General features: G+C 34.9%; 2 protein-coding genes across 9 annotated transcripts in view; one reads left to right on the top strand and one right to left on the bottom strand.

Moving 5' to 3' along the window:
• The window catches only part of LOC111797024 (HBS1-like protein), a 6,530-nt gene extending 2,479 nt beyond the window's left edge, over positions 1 to 4,051 (bottom strand). Inside the window, exons 1-7 of one of the 8 annotated variants that reach the window (XM_023679873.1) lie at positions 3,558 to 4,051; positions 3,345 to 3,448; positions 2,817 to 2,975; positions 2,257 to 2,493; positions 1,864 to 1,941; positions 257 to 774; positions 34 to 144 (exon numbers count right to left, since the gene is read on the bottom strand). In XM_023679873.1, the coding sequence (XP_023535641.1) occupies positions 34 to 144; positions 257 to 774; positions 1,864 to 1,941; positions 2,257 to 2,493; positions 2,817 to 2,975; positions 3,345 to 3,444 (1,203 nt within the window). In that variant the 5' untranslated portion in view covers positions 3,445 to 3,448; positions 3,558 to 4,051. The remainder of the gene's footprint in view (positions 1 to 33; positions 145 to 256; positions 775 to 1,863; positions 1,942 to 2,256; positions 2,494 to 2,816; positions 2,976 to 3,344; positions 3,449 to 3,557) is intronic. The other 7 variants (XM_023679875.1, XM_023679876.1, XM_023679877.1 and 4 more) reach the window with 7 other exon arrangements.
• A 758-nt stretch (positions 4,052 to 4,809) lies between these two features.
• Positions 4,810 to 11,025, top strand: LOC111796694 (replication protein A 32 kDa subunit A-like). Its single transcript, XM_023679432.1, has 10 exons — positions 4,810 to 5,037; positions 5,426 to 5,536; positions 6,336 to 6,433; positions 6,535 to 6,576; positions 6,664 to 6,741; positions 9,260 to 9,338; positions 9,455 to 9,559; positions 9,733 to 9,812; positions 10,471 to 10,539; positions 10,619 to 11,025. Exons 1-10 carry the CDS (start codon positions 4,963 to 4,965, stop codon positions 10,695 to 10,697), a joined length of 816 nt encoding a protein of 271 aa, XP_023535200.1. The 5' UTR covers positions 4,810 to 4,962; the 3' UTR covers positions 10,698 to 11,025.
• Positions 11,026 to 11,906: the final 881 nt, after the last annotated feature.

The raw sequence follows: 11,906 nt of genomic DNA, 5'->3' as shown, positions 1-11,906 counted from the left end.
CCAATTTTTTTTTTTTTTTTTTTTTTTTTTTACCAAGGACTTTGCTTCTTTTTCATATTTGTGCATTTCTTTCTGGGTTACACGTCCCAATAAGTGCAGAAGTCTTCCTGAGAGAGTAGATTTTCCAGAATCAACATGACCAACCTGCAAAATGTTAAAAAAAATAGTATTCATAGGCCTTTCTATAAATTGATAAAAGGCTTAAAAAGATACTTCAAAATTATTCACGAGACTGCACGGATATATGTAGACTTACTATAGCAAGATTCAGCTGAGTCAAAGTATCTACAGCTTTATCAGGTAGCATCCATTTATCAACCTTGTAAGGCACATTTGATGTTTTTCCTAGCCCACTAATATAATTTGCATAGGCAGATTTGACATTTAGAACCATGTTGTTCAAACTACCGGCAAGACCTTGGGGCTTTTCCCGCTCCACAGAAGGGTTACTGCTCTCATCCATGCTGTCAAATTTGCCTGCTGATTTTGATGTGGAAGTGCTTGATGACCTGTTATCACGTGATCGTGAATTTTTCGTTACACTAATTGACGTATTGTGCTCTTCAGTGACCACTGTAATTTTTCCAATTGTTGTGCCCCAGTTGTCTGAACTTTTGGTACTCAACTGTGTATTTCCTACACTTCCTAATTTGCCCGTCGGCAATACAGCAGACGAGCTATGTGCACCTTTTGAAGCCAATACTTCATTATTTTCACACTTCTTAGTGACGTCTGAAGATAATATTGAAGAGTTGAAGTCGTTGTGGCTGACTGCTAGAAAATGGTGAATCATCAGAAAGCAGACTTTTTTCAGATGGTAACATTAGGAGCAGAAATTCCAAAGATATCTATTACTTAATCGAGATACAGGTAGACTGAATAACCAACCACGGAAATAGAAACATTGGAACAGAAAATTCATCCTTCTAACTGAAACCAAGTTCAAGTTGGCAGCCAAAACCAACCACTAGATGACACATTTTAAAGCCTAATTTTACCATTGATTGATCGATGTACTCCTAATATAACATGAATAACAAAAATGTCAAAATATTGTGGTACATTGGATGTCAGCAAGTATGTTGTGATGATTGAGTAATGGAAATGATCAAACAAAATTGACAACAATGGTATTTTAATTCCACTTTCATCATCTCCAAAATAAGTTAAATAATAAATAATCCAGATCTATCAATCGCAGAAGGAATGAACTGCTTTTGAACTTGAAAATAAAGGATCCAGAAAGACTTTAGAACAGAACCAAATTGAGCAGTGGGGAGTAATCAATCATCTAAGAGAACGGAATAAGAATTTCTTTGGAGAATGCATACTAGAGGTAAATTTGTCCTAGTCATTCAAGAAGACTGTAGGAAAACGGCCAAAAGGTTACAACTAGACTCACAATAAAGGATCACAAAACACAGTAAAAGCTTTACTTTACTACATAAAAAACTACAGAACATACAATTTTCCCCTGCGAATGAATGTAGGATAAAGATGCAATAATAGAACTTTTTGACATATAGGCAGGTAAACCCACCCCTTGCAGTACGTTTTTGATAAAGGGGTCTTAACCTATCACTCACTTCCCTGACACCCAATTACTTCGGGACTGGACACTAAGAAAAGATGCTTAAAGTAATTAACTTGAACCTTTAAACCAATAGATCAAGATATCCCTCATGTTCTTCAAAGTAAAAAGATTTTCACATCTATCAGATGTTTTTGACAGATGCACACACAGCAAATCTTTTAAATGTAGGTCCATGGTTTTGTTGCTTTCTCTTGGTTAAATAGCAATTTAATTTTTGCTTCTCAACTATTACTAAAGCAACAACAAAATCTGCAGCCACCAAAGTATACCTTTTAAATCAACTTTGGAGGAACGCAATCCCTTAGAAACCACATCATCTGGGGATGGAATATCAAACTTGAAAGGGACTGTATAATTCCACATGAATGAGGTTAGATAATCTAATGCAGTCATGAACTGAAGATGTTGTTTAGCAAAGAAAAGATATCTTTGAATAGTTACTTGAAGATATCTTAGAGTGATTACTTGTAGATCAGAAGTATTTTGCAATTATTTTTTGGATGTCTTCAAGGGAGCAATAGGTATCGTTTTCGATTTCATCATTGCTTAGAAATATTAAACAACATCATTCTGGCTCTAGATAGTGAAGAAGCAGACCACAAAACAACTTGCTCTAATTTTGTGGATCCACATCTTACTAAAACAATGGGTAAAGTGCAAACCTATATTAGTACGGACATGACTATAGGTACTAGAAGCATTATGGACTTCATGCAAATGGCCCCGGATATTCCCAATCTTGAGGATGTTATCTTCTCTCTCCTCCAAAAATTTATCGTTCTGCTCTTGAAATTTTACTTCCCTTTTGGGTATCTGATTTGGTGACGATGCAAAGAGAGACTTGGCCATTTTGGATACTCCAGAGTCTTTGCAATTGTTCTCAACTGCATGAAAGAGATCTAATCTATGAAAGGTGAATGAGCTAGGCAAGGGAAGTTTTTAACAATCCAAAAAATTAAAAGAAGTAATATTCAAGTTCTCTTGGAGCTTCCAAAATCAAACCAAATGCTGATTCCTTTACCTAATACGACAAATCTTAATTCTGAAAAGTGGAATACTGAATGCAAAGAGGGAAAAAAAGGGAGAATAATGAATGAAAGAACGACCATAAGCGAAATAGCACAAAACTCAGCCATAACAAAAGCAGTGGAATCCATTTATATATCACTTGTTTCCCTTTAAATAGTGAACAAAATCATGTTAACAATGTGTGATTAAGTACCTGTTCCATCATCGCGATTATTTCTGTCGTTGACCAAAGGGATGCGCAGAACTCCACATATATCACAAGCAGTAAAACTGTCTTCATTGTCGTAAGTGCAGATCGGGCATCGCCAAAGCTTGTGCCCCTTTGTTCCTTCCTTAGCCTCAGGTGTCTTCTCTGTTATCGTAAACAAAACCCAAACATTTGGTAAGACAGAAAAGCAACAAAATATCACCATATGATCGTATTGCAAAAACGACAATTCAGAATAGGACCAACACCGGTGTACTCGAAATTTATTGCAGGCTGTGCTTACTATAGCCCGTCCAAATAAGGGGCCAAGAGTTAAACTACTGTTCATCACCAAATCACTGCTCGCCAATCATCTTTCCACCCTTCATTTTAATTGATTACATGGCGGCAATGCTCCACAAGTCATTTAGTCTATATTATTACTTCAAATAGCTAAATTCAAAAAAAAAAAAATGTAGAAGGAGTTGTGGAAGATACTAAAATGAAATGTTGTCAGAGAGAGAAGTTCCCTGCCTTTTTCTTCTACGTCGAAGTCATTGTCGTAATAATCATAATCGTCGTACTCGTCGTAATCTTCATCGAAATCCAACCCGTAGCTCACCTTACGAGGCATTGTTCTAGCAAGGAAGGAAGATAGATGTATGTCAGAGCTACCGGTTGTTATTATATATATATAAACATTCAATCCAATCCTGAAATTCCGACATGGGACGAAATCTAGGCTACCTTAATTATACGATACGTTCTGAGATGATAATTTAGCTACTTCATCATGCAAGAATCTTCCTCGGATGGCGAATCAGATAACAATCACCGCCTTCGCAACTTCAAGCAAGCAACCAAATGTATGAAAATCACTTCCAACTCTGATCATGAGCTGCATATACATTTCCCCATTCTTCACCTGAACGAAGCTACGCCGCGTAGCAATAAGTTAAAATCAGCCGAATCGAAAATTTATCCGACTTTACCCTGTAAAACTTGTAGAATCTGTTCTTCAGACAAAACTACACACAACGAAAAAGGAATCGCGTGTTTCCATTTCCCAATTTTCGATAAATAATCGCAAGAAAGGTAACGCCCTAAGAATTAGGGTTTACTGGAGAAGACAAGCAATCAGAGAATCTTCATGTATCGATACAGGCATACGAGAGCTCCAGCTTCAAATTCAGGCTCCTCTTCTTCTACACATTTTCCCCCATCGGCTGGATGTGAAAAAAAAAAAAAAAAAAAAAAAAAAAAAAAAAAAAAAAAAAAAAAAANAAAAAAAAAACAAAACAAAAGACTATTTATAAAGGTATGGTCCGAAAGCCCACTTTGTTAGCGGGTCAGGGCCCATATTCCATTATTTATTGGGCCTGTGAGGTTGTTGTTGGGCCAGAGACCCAGCCCATTTTAAGCCCAAATCAGCAAATCGAGTAAATTAGGTTAATACAAATTTGTAATTATGATTAGTAAAATTCTATATTAAAAAAAAATTAATAATTTTTATTATAAAATAAATATAAATTCAATAATAAAATAAAAAATACTCTTTTTTTTTTCATTATATTTGACTTAATATTTGCATCGAGAAAAAATTATCAAACTATTTTTATTGTTTATTAATTTAAAAATATTTTATAAAATTATATATAAATTTTTAAATAAAAAAAATAAAGTTTCTTATATTATGTTCCCATTTATGATTTTAAAAAATACAAAATATTGTTTTAAATAAATAGAAACAAAATAATATAAGATGTAAATTTTTAAAAATTCATTTTATAAAAATTAAATTTATTTGAAAATTCATTTTAAAAAATTAAATTTCACTATATAATAAATAAAAATAAAATTACCAAACATGCTTTTTTATCCAAATAAATAAATAAATAAATAAAAACTTATTTTTTATTTTGTTTTAAAATAAAAAGGTATATGCGATAAATTTGGATGGACCGAGAGATTGGGCTCTGTGGGCTTTGCAGCTCATCGACATTGCCGCTCGCAAGATCGGGCGGGAAATCTGAGAATCAGTGGCGGGAAAACGAAAAGCTTCTACTTCATAAGTTCATAATTGCATAGCAATTCTTCACCCGCTTTCCGTTGTTGATTGTTGATCGAGTTGTTAATCACAGGGTTTTAAAGAATGTTCTCTAGCAGCCAGTTTGATTCCGGCAGTGGATTTACGTTTTCTCAGACCAATGACTCTTCTTCGGCGAAGGTTAGTCGATGCTATAACTTCTAAATTTCTGTTTGATGAGAGCATGTTTTTGAAATTAAGAGATAGAAATGGTTCTCGAGGTATCAGTACTCCTTAAAGTTGTTGGATAGCTTGGATCCGGCGAGAGCAAAAGTGCAAACCTAAATCGCTTTTTTATCGCCGGAACGATGATCGAAACGGTGTTAAAAGTGTAGAATCAGGATCAAATTCATTTGTTTCATCCTGTTATTTTCGGCTGTAGACAATTTTTTTTTCTTGTCGAATTTATGATACTGGATCAAGCACTAGCGGAAACCGTGAATAAGATGGCAATTGATGACTGTTTGTTACGATTTCTACTATTTTCCATTTTCATACATTTTCATACATTTTGAATTCTTCCATGCAGAATCGAGACACGCCGGGCCTGGTTCCGGCAACTGTAAAACAGATAAGCGAAGCTTCCCATTCTGGCGAAGAGAAGGCCAACTTCGCAATCAACGGCGTTGACATTACAAATGTATACTTCCTCTCTTCTTTCTCACTTTTAAACACTGTTACAGAGTATTTTTTTACAAATAATGACAATAAATTGCAGTACTGAATCAAACGTATGTTAATGTTATCTGTCAATGTAGTAATACTTTCTTGTTCACTAGAGTTATTCACGTTTTCCATTGATTTTGGGCCTCTTTCCATAAAGCTTTCCATAAACTAAATTCTTAGGTTTCTTTTCTGTGGTTCAGTCGCTAGTGGATTCTTCTACCTTTGACCGAAAAGGAGTATAGGCATTATGTTAGCGGAAATCACTGCAATGTGTAAAAAGTGTTCGACCATATATTTTCATATATAGAGTAAATGTTAATGTAAAAGTAACATGTAACTTTTCCCTTCATGAAAGCTATCATTTCTTAAAAGGCCGTGTTGATGAACGTATTCCTGACTGGCTTATCCAGATTTGATCGTTTGTGTATGTGTATTTCTGGTAGTATTCGGAAATGGAGTTACATCTCTTTTCTATTTCCATTCCAGAGTTTTTATGTGTTTCCACGCTCCTTCGAGACTCCGAAAAATGAACAACTTTTCTTCGGAACTGAATCCATTAGTACGGAACATTTCCACTAAAAAAAAAAATAGGGCCCTTTTTCCAAGGATTTCATAATTGGACATTGAACCCATTTCATATGATGGAAGTTGTGGGTGTATTGTAGTTTTTAGGTTTCAACCGATCCTTGTCTTTTCATCTGATTAGCTCTGCACACAGACTATGAATTAGCTCTCTTTGTTGTAAATACTGACATTTTAGTTATTGGAAAAAGGTTACAATCGTTGGGAAGGTCTCTGAGAAAGCTGAAAGGAATACGGACATCACATTTATTGTAGATGATGGAACAGGAAGAATTGGCTGCAAAAGATGGTATACTGTTGCAGTTGCAATCGTCCTAAACCTTTAAACTCGATCTTTATTCGGGTTGTGTAGCTCATATTACTAAAGAATGCGTGTCAAAAAAATTTCAGGGTAAACGACACTTTCGACACCAAGCAAATGGATGAAATACTGTAAGTTCTTGTTTATTTGATTTTCTTGTGATGACAAATACTATAGTTGTCTTAATGACTCTTCCTTTGATTTTTCTTTTGGCACAGAGATGGAATGTATATACGGGTGAATGGGCATTTGAAAATATTCCAAAGTAACAAGCAAATATTTGCATTCTCTGTAAGGTATGATGTTTATAGTCTCTTCAATCTATTTTCACGCGTTTGGGTACTTCTTTGAAGTTAAATGTTTTACATATTACGCTATCATTTACTTAACTTACAGTCTGTTCTCTTTTCATATTGAAACTTAAGGATTGCGAATTAAACAAGTTGATGTAGGTCAATGCCATATATGTATTACTTCACTGTTATAAAAAATAGCAGCAAATATACCACCTTATGTAGGATCTGTTCAATAGGGTCATTGATTCTTGAGTTCTAAAATAAATAGCAGCATAGAGTCTACTTGATTTGTAGGTAGAATACTGAGGAACTGTTGTACAATGTCCTTGAGTTCTGTTTGACGGTTATGGAGAGAGGAACTTGTTATTGGCATCAAGGAACGAAGAGCCTAAGCAGAAATGGGTAGGATCGGTACCAATAGGCCGGTTTTATTCACATCTTACAAACAAGTGAAGCCGACCATTTTATTCATTATANACACTGTTACAGAGTATTTTTTTACAAATAATGACAATAAATTGCAGTACTGAATCAAACGTATGTTAATGTTATCTGTCAATGTAGTAATACTTTCTTGTTCACTAGAGTTATTCACGTTTTCCATTGATTTTGGGCCTCTTTCCATAAAGCTTTCCATAAACTAAATTCTTAGGTTTCTTTTCTGTGGTTCAGTCGCTAGTGGATTCTTCTACCTTTGACCGAAAAGGAGTATAGGCATTATGTTAGCGGAAATCACTGCAATGTGTAAAAAGTGTTCGACCATATATTTTCATATATAGAGTAAATGTTAATGTAAAAGTAACATGTAACTTTTCCCTTCATGAAAGCTATCATTTCTTAAAAGGCCGTGTTGATGAACGTATTCCTGACTGGCTTATCCAGATTTGATCGTTTGTGTATGTGTATTTCTGGTAGTATTCGGAAATGGAGTTACATCTCTTTTCTATTTCCATTCCAGAGTTTTTATGTGTTTCCACGCTCCTTCGAGACTCCGAAAAATGAACAACTTTTCTTCGGAACTGAATCCATTAGTACGGAACATTTCCACTAAAAAAAAAAATAGGGCCCTTTTTCCAAGGATTTCATAATTGGACATTGAACCCATTTCATATGATGGAAGTTGTGGGTGTATTGTAGTTTTTAGGTTTCAACCGATCCTTGTCTTTTCATCTGATTAGCTCTGCACACAGACTATGAATTAGCTCTCTTTGTTGTAAATACTGACATTTTAGTTATTGGAAAAAGGTTACAATCGTTGGGAAGGTCTCTGAGAAAGCTGAAAGGAATACGGACATCACATTTATTGTAGATGATGGAACAGGAAGAATTGGCTGCAAAAGATGGTATACTGTTGCAGTTGCAATCGTCCTAAACCTTTAAACTCGATCTTTATTCGGGTTGTGTAGCTCATATTACTAAAGAATGCGTGTCAAAAAAATTTCAGGGTAAACGACACTTTCGACACCAAGCAAATGGATGAAATACTGTAAGTTCTTGTTTATTTGATTTTCTTGTGATGACAAATACTATAGTTGTCTTAATGACTCTTCCTTTGATTTTTCTTTTGGCACAGAGATGGAATGTATATACGGGTGAATGGGCATTTGAAAATATTCCAAAGTAACAAGCAAATATTTGCATTCTCTGTAAGGTATGATGTTTATAGTCTCTTCAATCTATTTTCACGCGTTTGGGTACTTCTTTGAAGTTAAATGTTTTACATATTACGCTATCATTTACTTAACTTACAGTCTGTTCTCTTTTCATATTGAAACTTAAGGATTGCGAATTAAACAAGTTGATGTAGGTCAATGCCATATATGTATTACTTCACTGTTATAAAAAATAGCAGCAAATATACCACCTTATGTAGGATCTGTTCAATAGGGTCATTGATTCTTGAGTTCTAAAATAAATAGCAGCATAGAGTCTACTTGATTTGTAGGTAGAATACTGAGGAACTGTTGTACAATGTCCTTGAGTTCTGTTTGACGGTTATGGAGAGAGGAACTTGTTATTGGCATCAAGGAACGAAGAGCCTAAGCAGAAATGGGTAGGATCGGTACCAATAGGCCGGTTTTATTCACATCTTACAAACAAGTGAAGCCGACCATTTTATTCATTATACTCGTAAGATTGTTGAAGGTCTCGAGGAATGTGTCCTAGCAGAGTAATTGTGAGAGCCCACCTCGGTTTGAGAGGGGAACAAAATATTTCTTATAAGGGCGTGGAAACCTCTTTCTAACATACGCGTTTTAAAAACTTTGAAAACTTGAAAGGCAAAGTCCAAAGAGAACAATATTTGCTAGGGGTGGGCGAAGTTGATATTTGAAATTCTCAAGCTTGTTTTTCAATGGATTTGAGAAATTTTCTGAAATGGCATTAACCGCTCACTTTGCCTTCTTTCATGAAGTAATTATTGGGGTGTTGGAAACCGTCCAATGCACAATTTTCTGTTCCTGTTGTATATTTGACCGATTAAAAAGATGATGAACTTGGTTAGTATATGTTTTGTCAGGCCTATTACAAATTTTGATGAAATTACCTTCCACTTTATCGAATGCATACATGAGCACTTGCGGAATTCCAAGTTACAGGTACTGGTTGCTGGAGCTGACTTGATAGCTGCGCTTCTAACTGTAATATTTTTTATGATTGAAATAGTTATTAATGAATACCAGAATTCTCAATTCATTTGTGTTTAAACTGCTAGAATCTCAATGGAGTTGGATCGACACAGTTCCTATCCTCGGATTCAATTGTGAAGACTCCAATGCAGAATGGCTCGAGTGGATATCCGACAGCATCTTCAGTACTAGTAAGAGGCTAACCACGATTATTAATGGTCATGTGAAATTTTGCACGAAATTATGTGTCGTGGTTTATGCGCGAAGTGAACAATATCATATCATTTTCGAGGGTTCTTACGTTGAAAAATTACCACAGTACTTAATTATTCAACTGGGATTCAAATCTAATTTGTTTTTGCAGCCATCTGAGCAGCACACTGTTGATGTTAAGAAGAATTGTGATGACTTGATCCTCGACTATCTTCAGCTGCCCTCCAGCGTGTAAGTTGTCCCAAACCAAAATTTCCTTTTCCTTTCTGGATTATTTTATTTGCTGGCTGGTTACTCTGCATTATCCTATATGAGATTGACTTGAGCTTGACTTCTGTCCGGAAACAAGGTGGTTTTTACATTTAAAGAATTGAATTCCATCCATCAGATGTGACTATGAGTCATACATAGTACTTGTTAACCCTCTGTGAATAGCAAACAAGACGTTAGGTCGGTGGTTGACTTTTAGTCACAGGTCACTTCTGATTATTGGTTACATAGACACCCACACCCAGTTGCCCCTTGGCCCAATAATAAGGGGACAAGGTATGACCTTAGGATTGTACGGTTCAAAAATAGTGTCCTTGAGAGATTTATTGGTTCCTAAATACGGACGGTATTGTTGAGGATTATTGAGAGAGTAGTCCCACGTCTGCTAATAAGAAATTGTTTATGGGTTTATAAGGAACAAATGCATCTTCATTGATACGAGGCCTTTTGGGTAAACTAAAAGTAAAGTTACGAGAGCTTATGCTCAAAGTAGACAATATGTACCACGGTGAAGTTACGTGGAAATATAAATTTGGTTTTATATTTTAATTCGTCTATCGTTGATTATTTAAATTTAGTAATTATAGTTCGAATATATTCCAAAATTCGCCATTTGCAGTGCCAAAGAAAGAGGGATACACAGAGATGAACTTTCCCAACAACTGAAGATTCCAATGGAGAAAATACTGTATGCCTTCTCCTTCCTCCACCTCCCTTCCTATAATGGTTGCAATTAACTCTTTAATTATTTTGTTTTTTGTTTTCAGTAACTCCATAAGGTCTCTTGAAGATGAAGGTTTGATATATTCCACCATAGATGAGTTTCATTTCAAGTCTGCTGCATAGGATTTTGGAACGGGTAAAGTGCAAACCTATGTTAGTACTGACATGACTATAGGTACTTGAAGCATTATGGGTAAAGTTCAAACTTTTATCCTTTTTTTTATTTTTTTATTTTTTTTTTTTTTTTTACTGCCCCTTTCAAAACCTCTAGAATTCAAAGTATATGGTGTTTTGAAGCTTTATTTGTCTAAATACATAACATTAGGAGGAAAAGTATATGGTCTATCAATTAGTCGATTAATTTTATATCATTGATCAATTAGTTGATTGTTGATCGATAAGTCTCTTGATTCATCAGAAGTTAAACTGTTAGACGAATACGACTTTCCACAATGGTATGATATTGTTCACTTTGAGCATGAGTCCTCATGGTTTTGATTTGGGTTTCCCCGAAAGGCTTCGTATTAGTGGAGAGAGTATTTTTTGTTTATAAACTCATGATCATTCGATTGGACTTTCATCATCCAACATAAATAAATCCATTAGTAAATATTCATTATCACGAACATAAGGATATAACTTTATTTTACCTTAAGTTATCGAAATGAAAAAATTTTAAAACCCGTGAACCATCAGTAAATATTTACCTGGGGTAGGTTTTTTGGGGTCAAATTTTGAAATTTGAGTGAAGTTTTTTATGTATATATGTAATTTTGTACTGTTTTTGGAAAAGGACCCTTCCTTTTTACTTCCAGTTGTTATTTTCTTTCTTTTGGAATTAAAAAATAATAATAATAATGGATGGGATTGACATCCCTTCACATTCTCCCCTGGCTTCACTGCCTTTGAAAGGCTATCAAAATCAGGACGGCCCCTCGTCCACGTGGCAGCTTGCATTTGGCCCTCACGTGAACCCCCCGTGCCCCCCTTTCTCCCTCCCGGGACCTCACAGCTCAGCATCACCTCCTTTTTTTTCCTTTCGTGTTTGGGGACATCGTATCATTCAAACCACTTTCCATCACTTCCTTTCGTTTTCTTTTCTTTGGGTAAATTACTTCTCATTTATTTAAACCTGAATTATATATATATATATATATATATACTTTTTTTTTTAATTTGTTTTAGGTAAAATGGTAAGAAATTAATTCCTGAAAGTCTTTTTACATTTAAGCCGCTCAATTATTAATTTATTACTACTTACTGGACCACCCTAGCAGTTAATTAATGATTTAAATACAGTAAATTTCATTTATTAAAATCACTTTTAAAACG

The sequence above is a fragment of the Cucurbita pepo genome, chromosome LG06 (genome assembly GCF_002806865.2).
Source record: "Cucurbita pepo subsp. pepo cultivar mu-cu-16 chromosome LG06, ASM280686v2, whole genome shotgun sequence".
NCBI lineage: Eukaryota > Viridiplantae > Streptophyta > Magnoliopsida > Cucurbitales > Cucurbitaceae > Cucurbita > Cucurbita pepo.
This window is presented reverse-complemented; position numbering and strand designations above follow the sequence as displayed.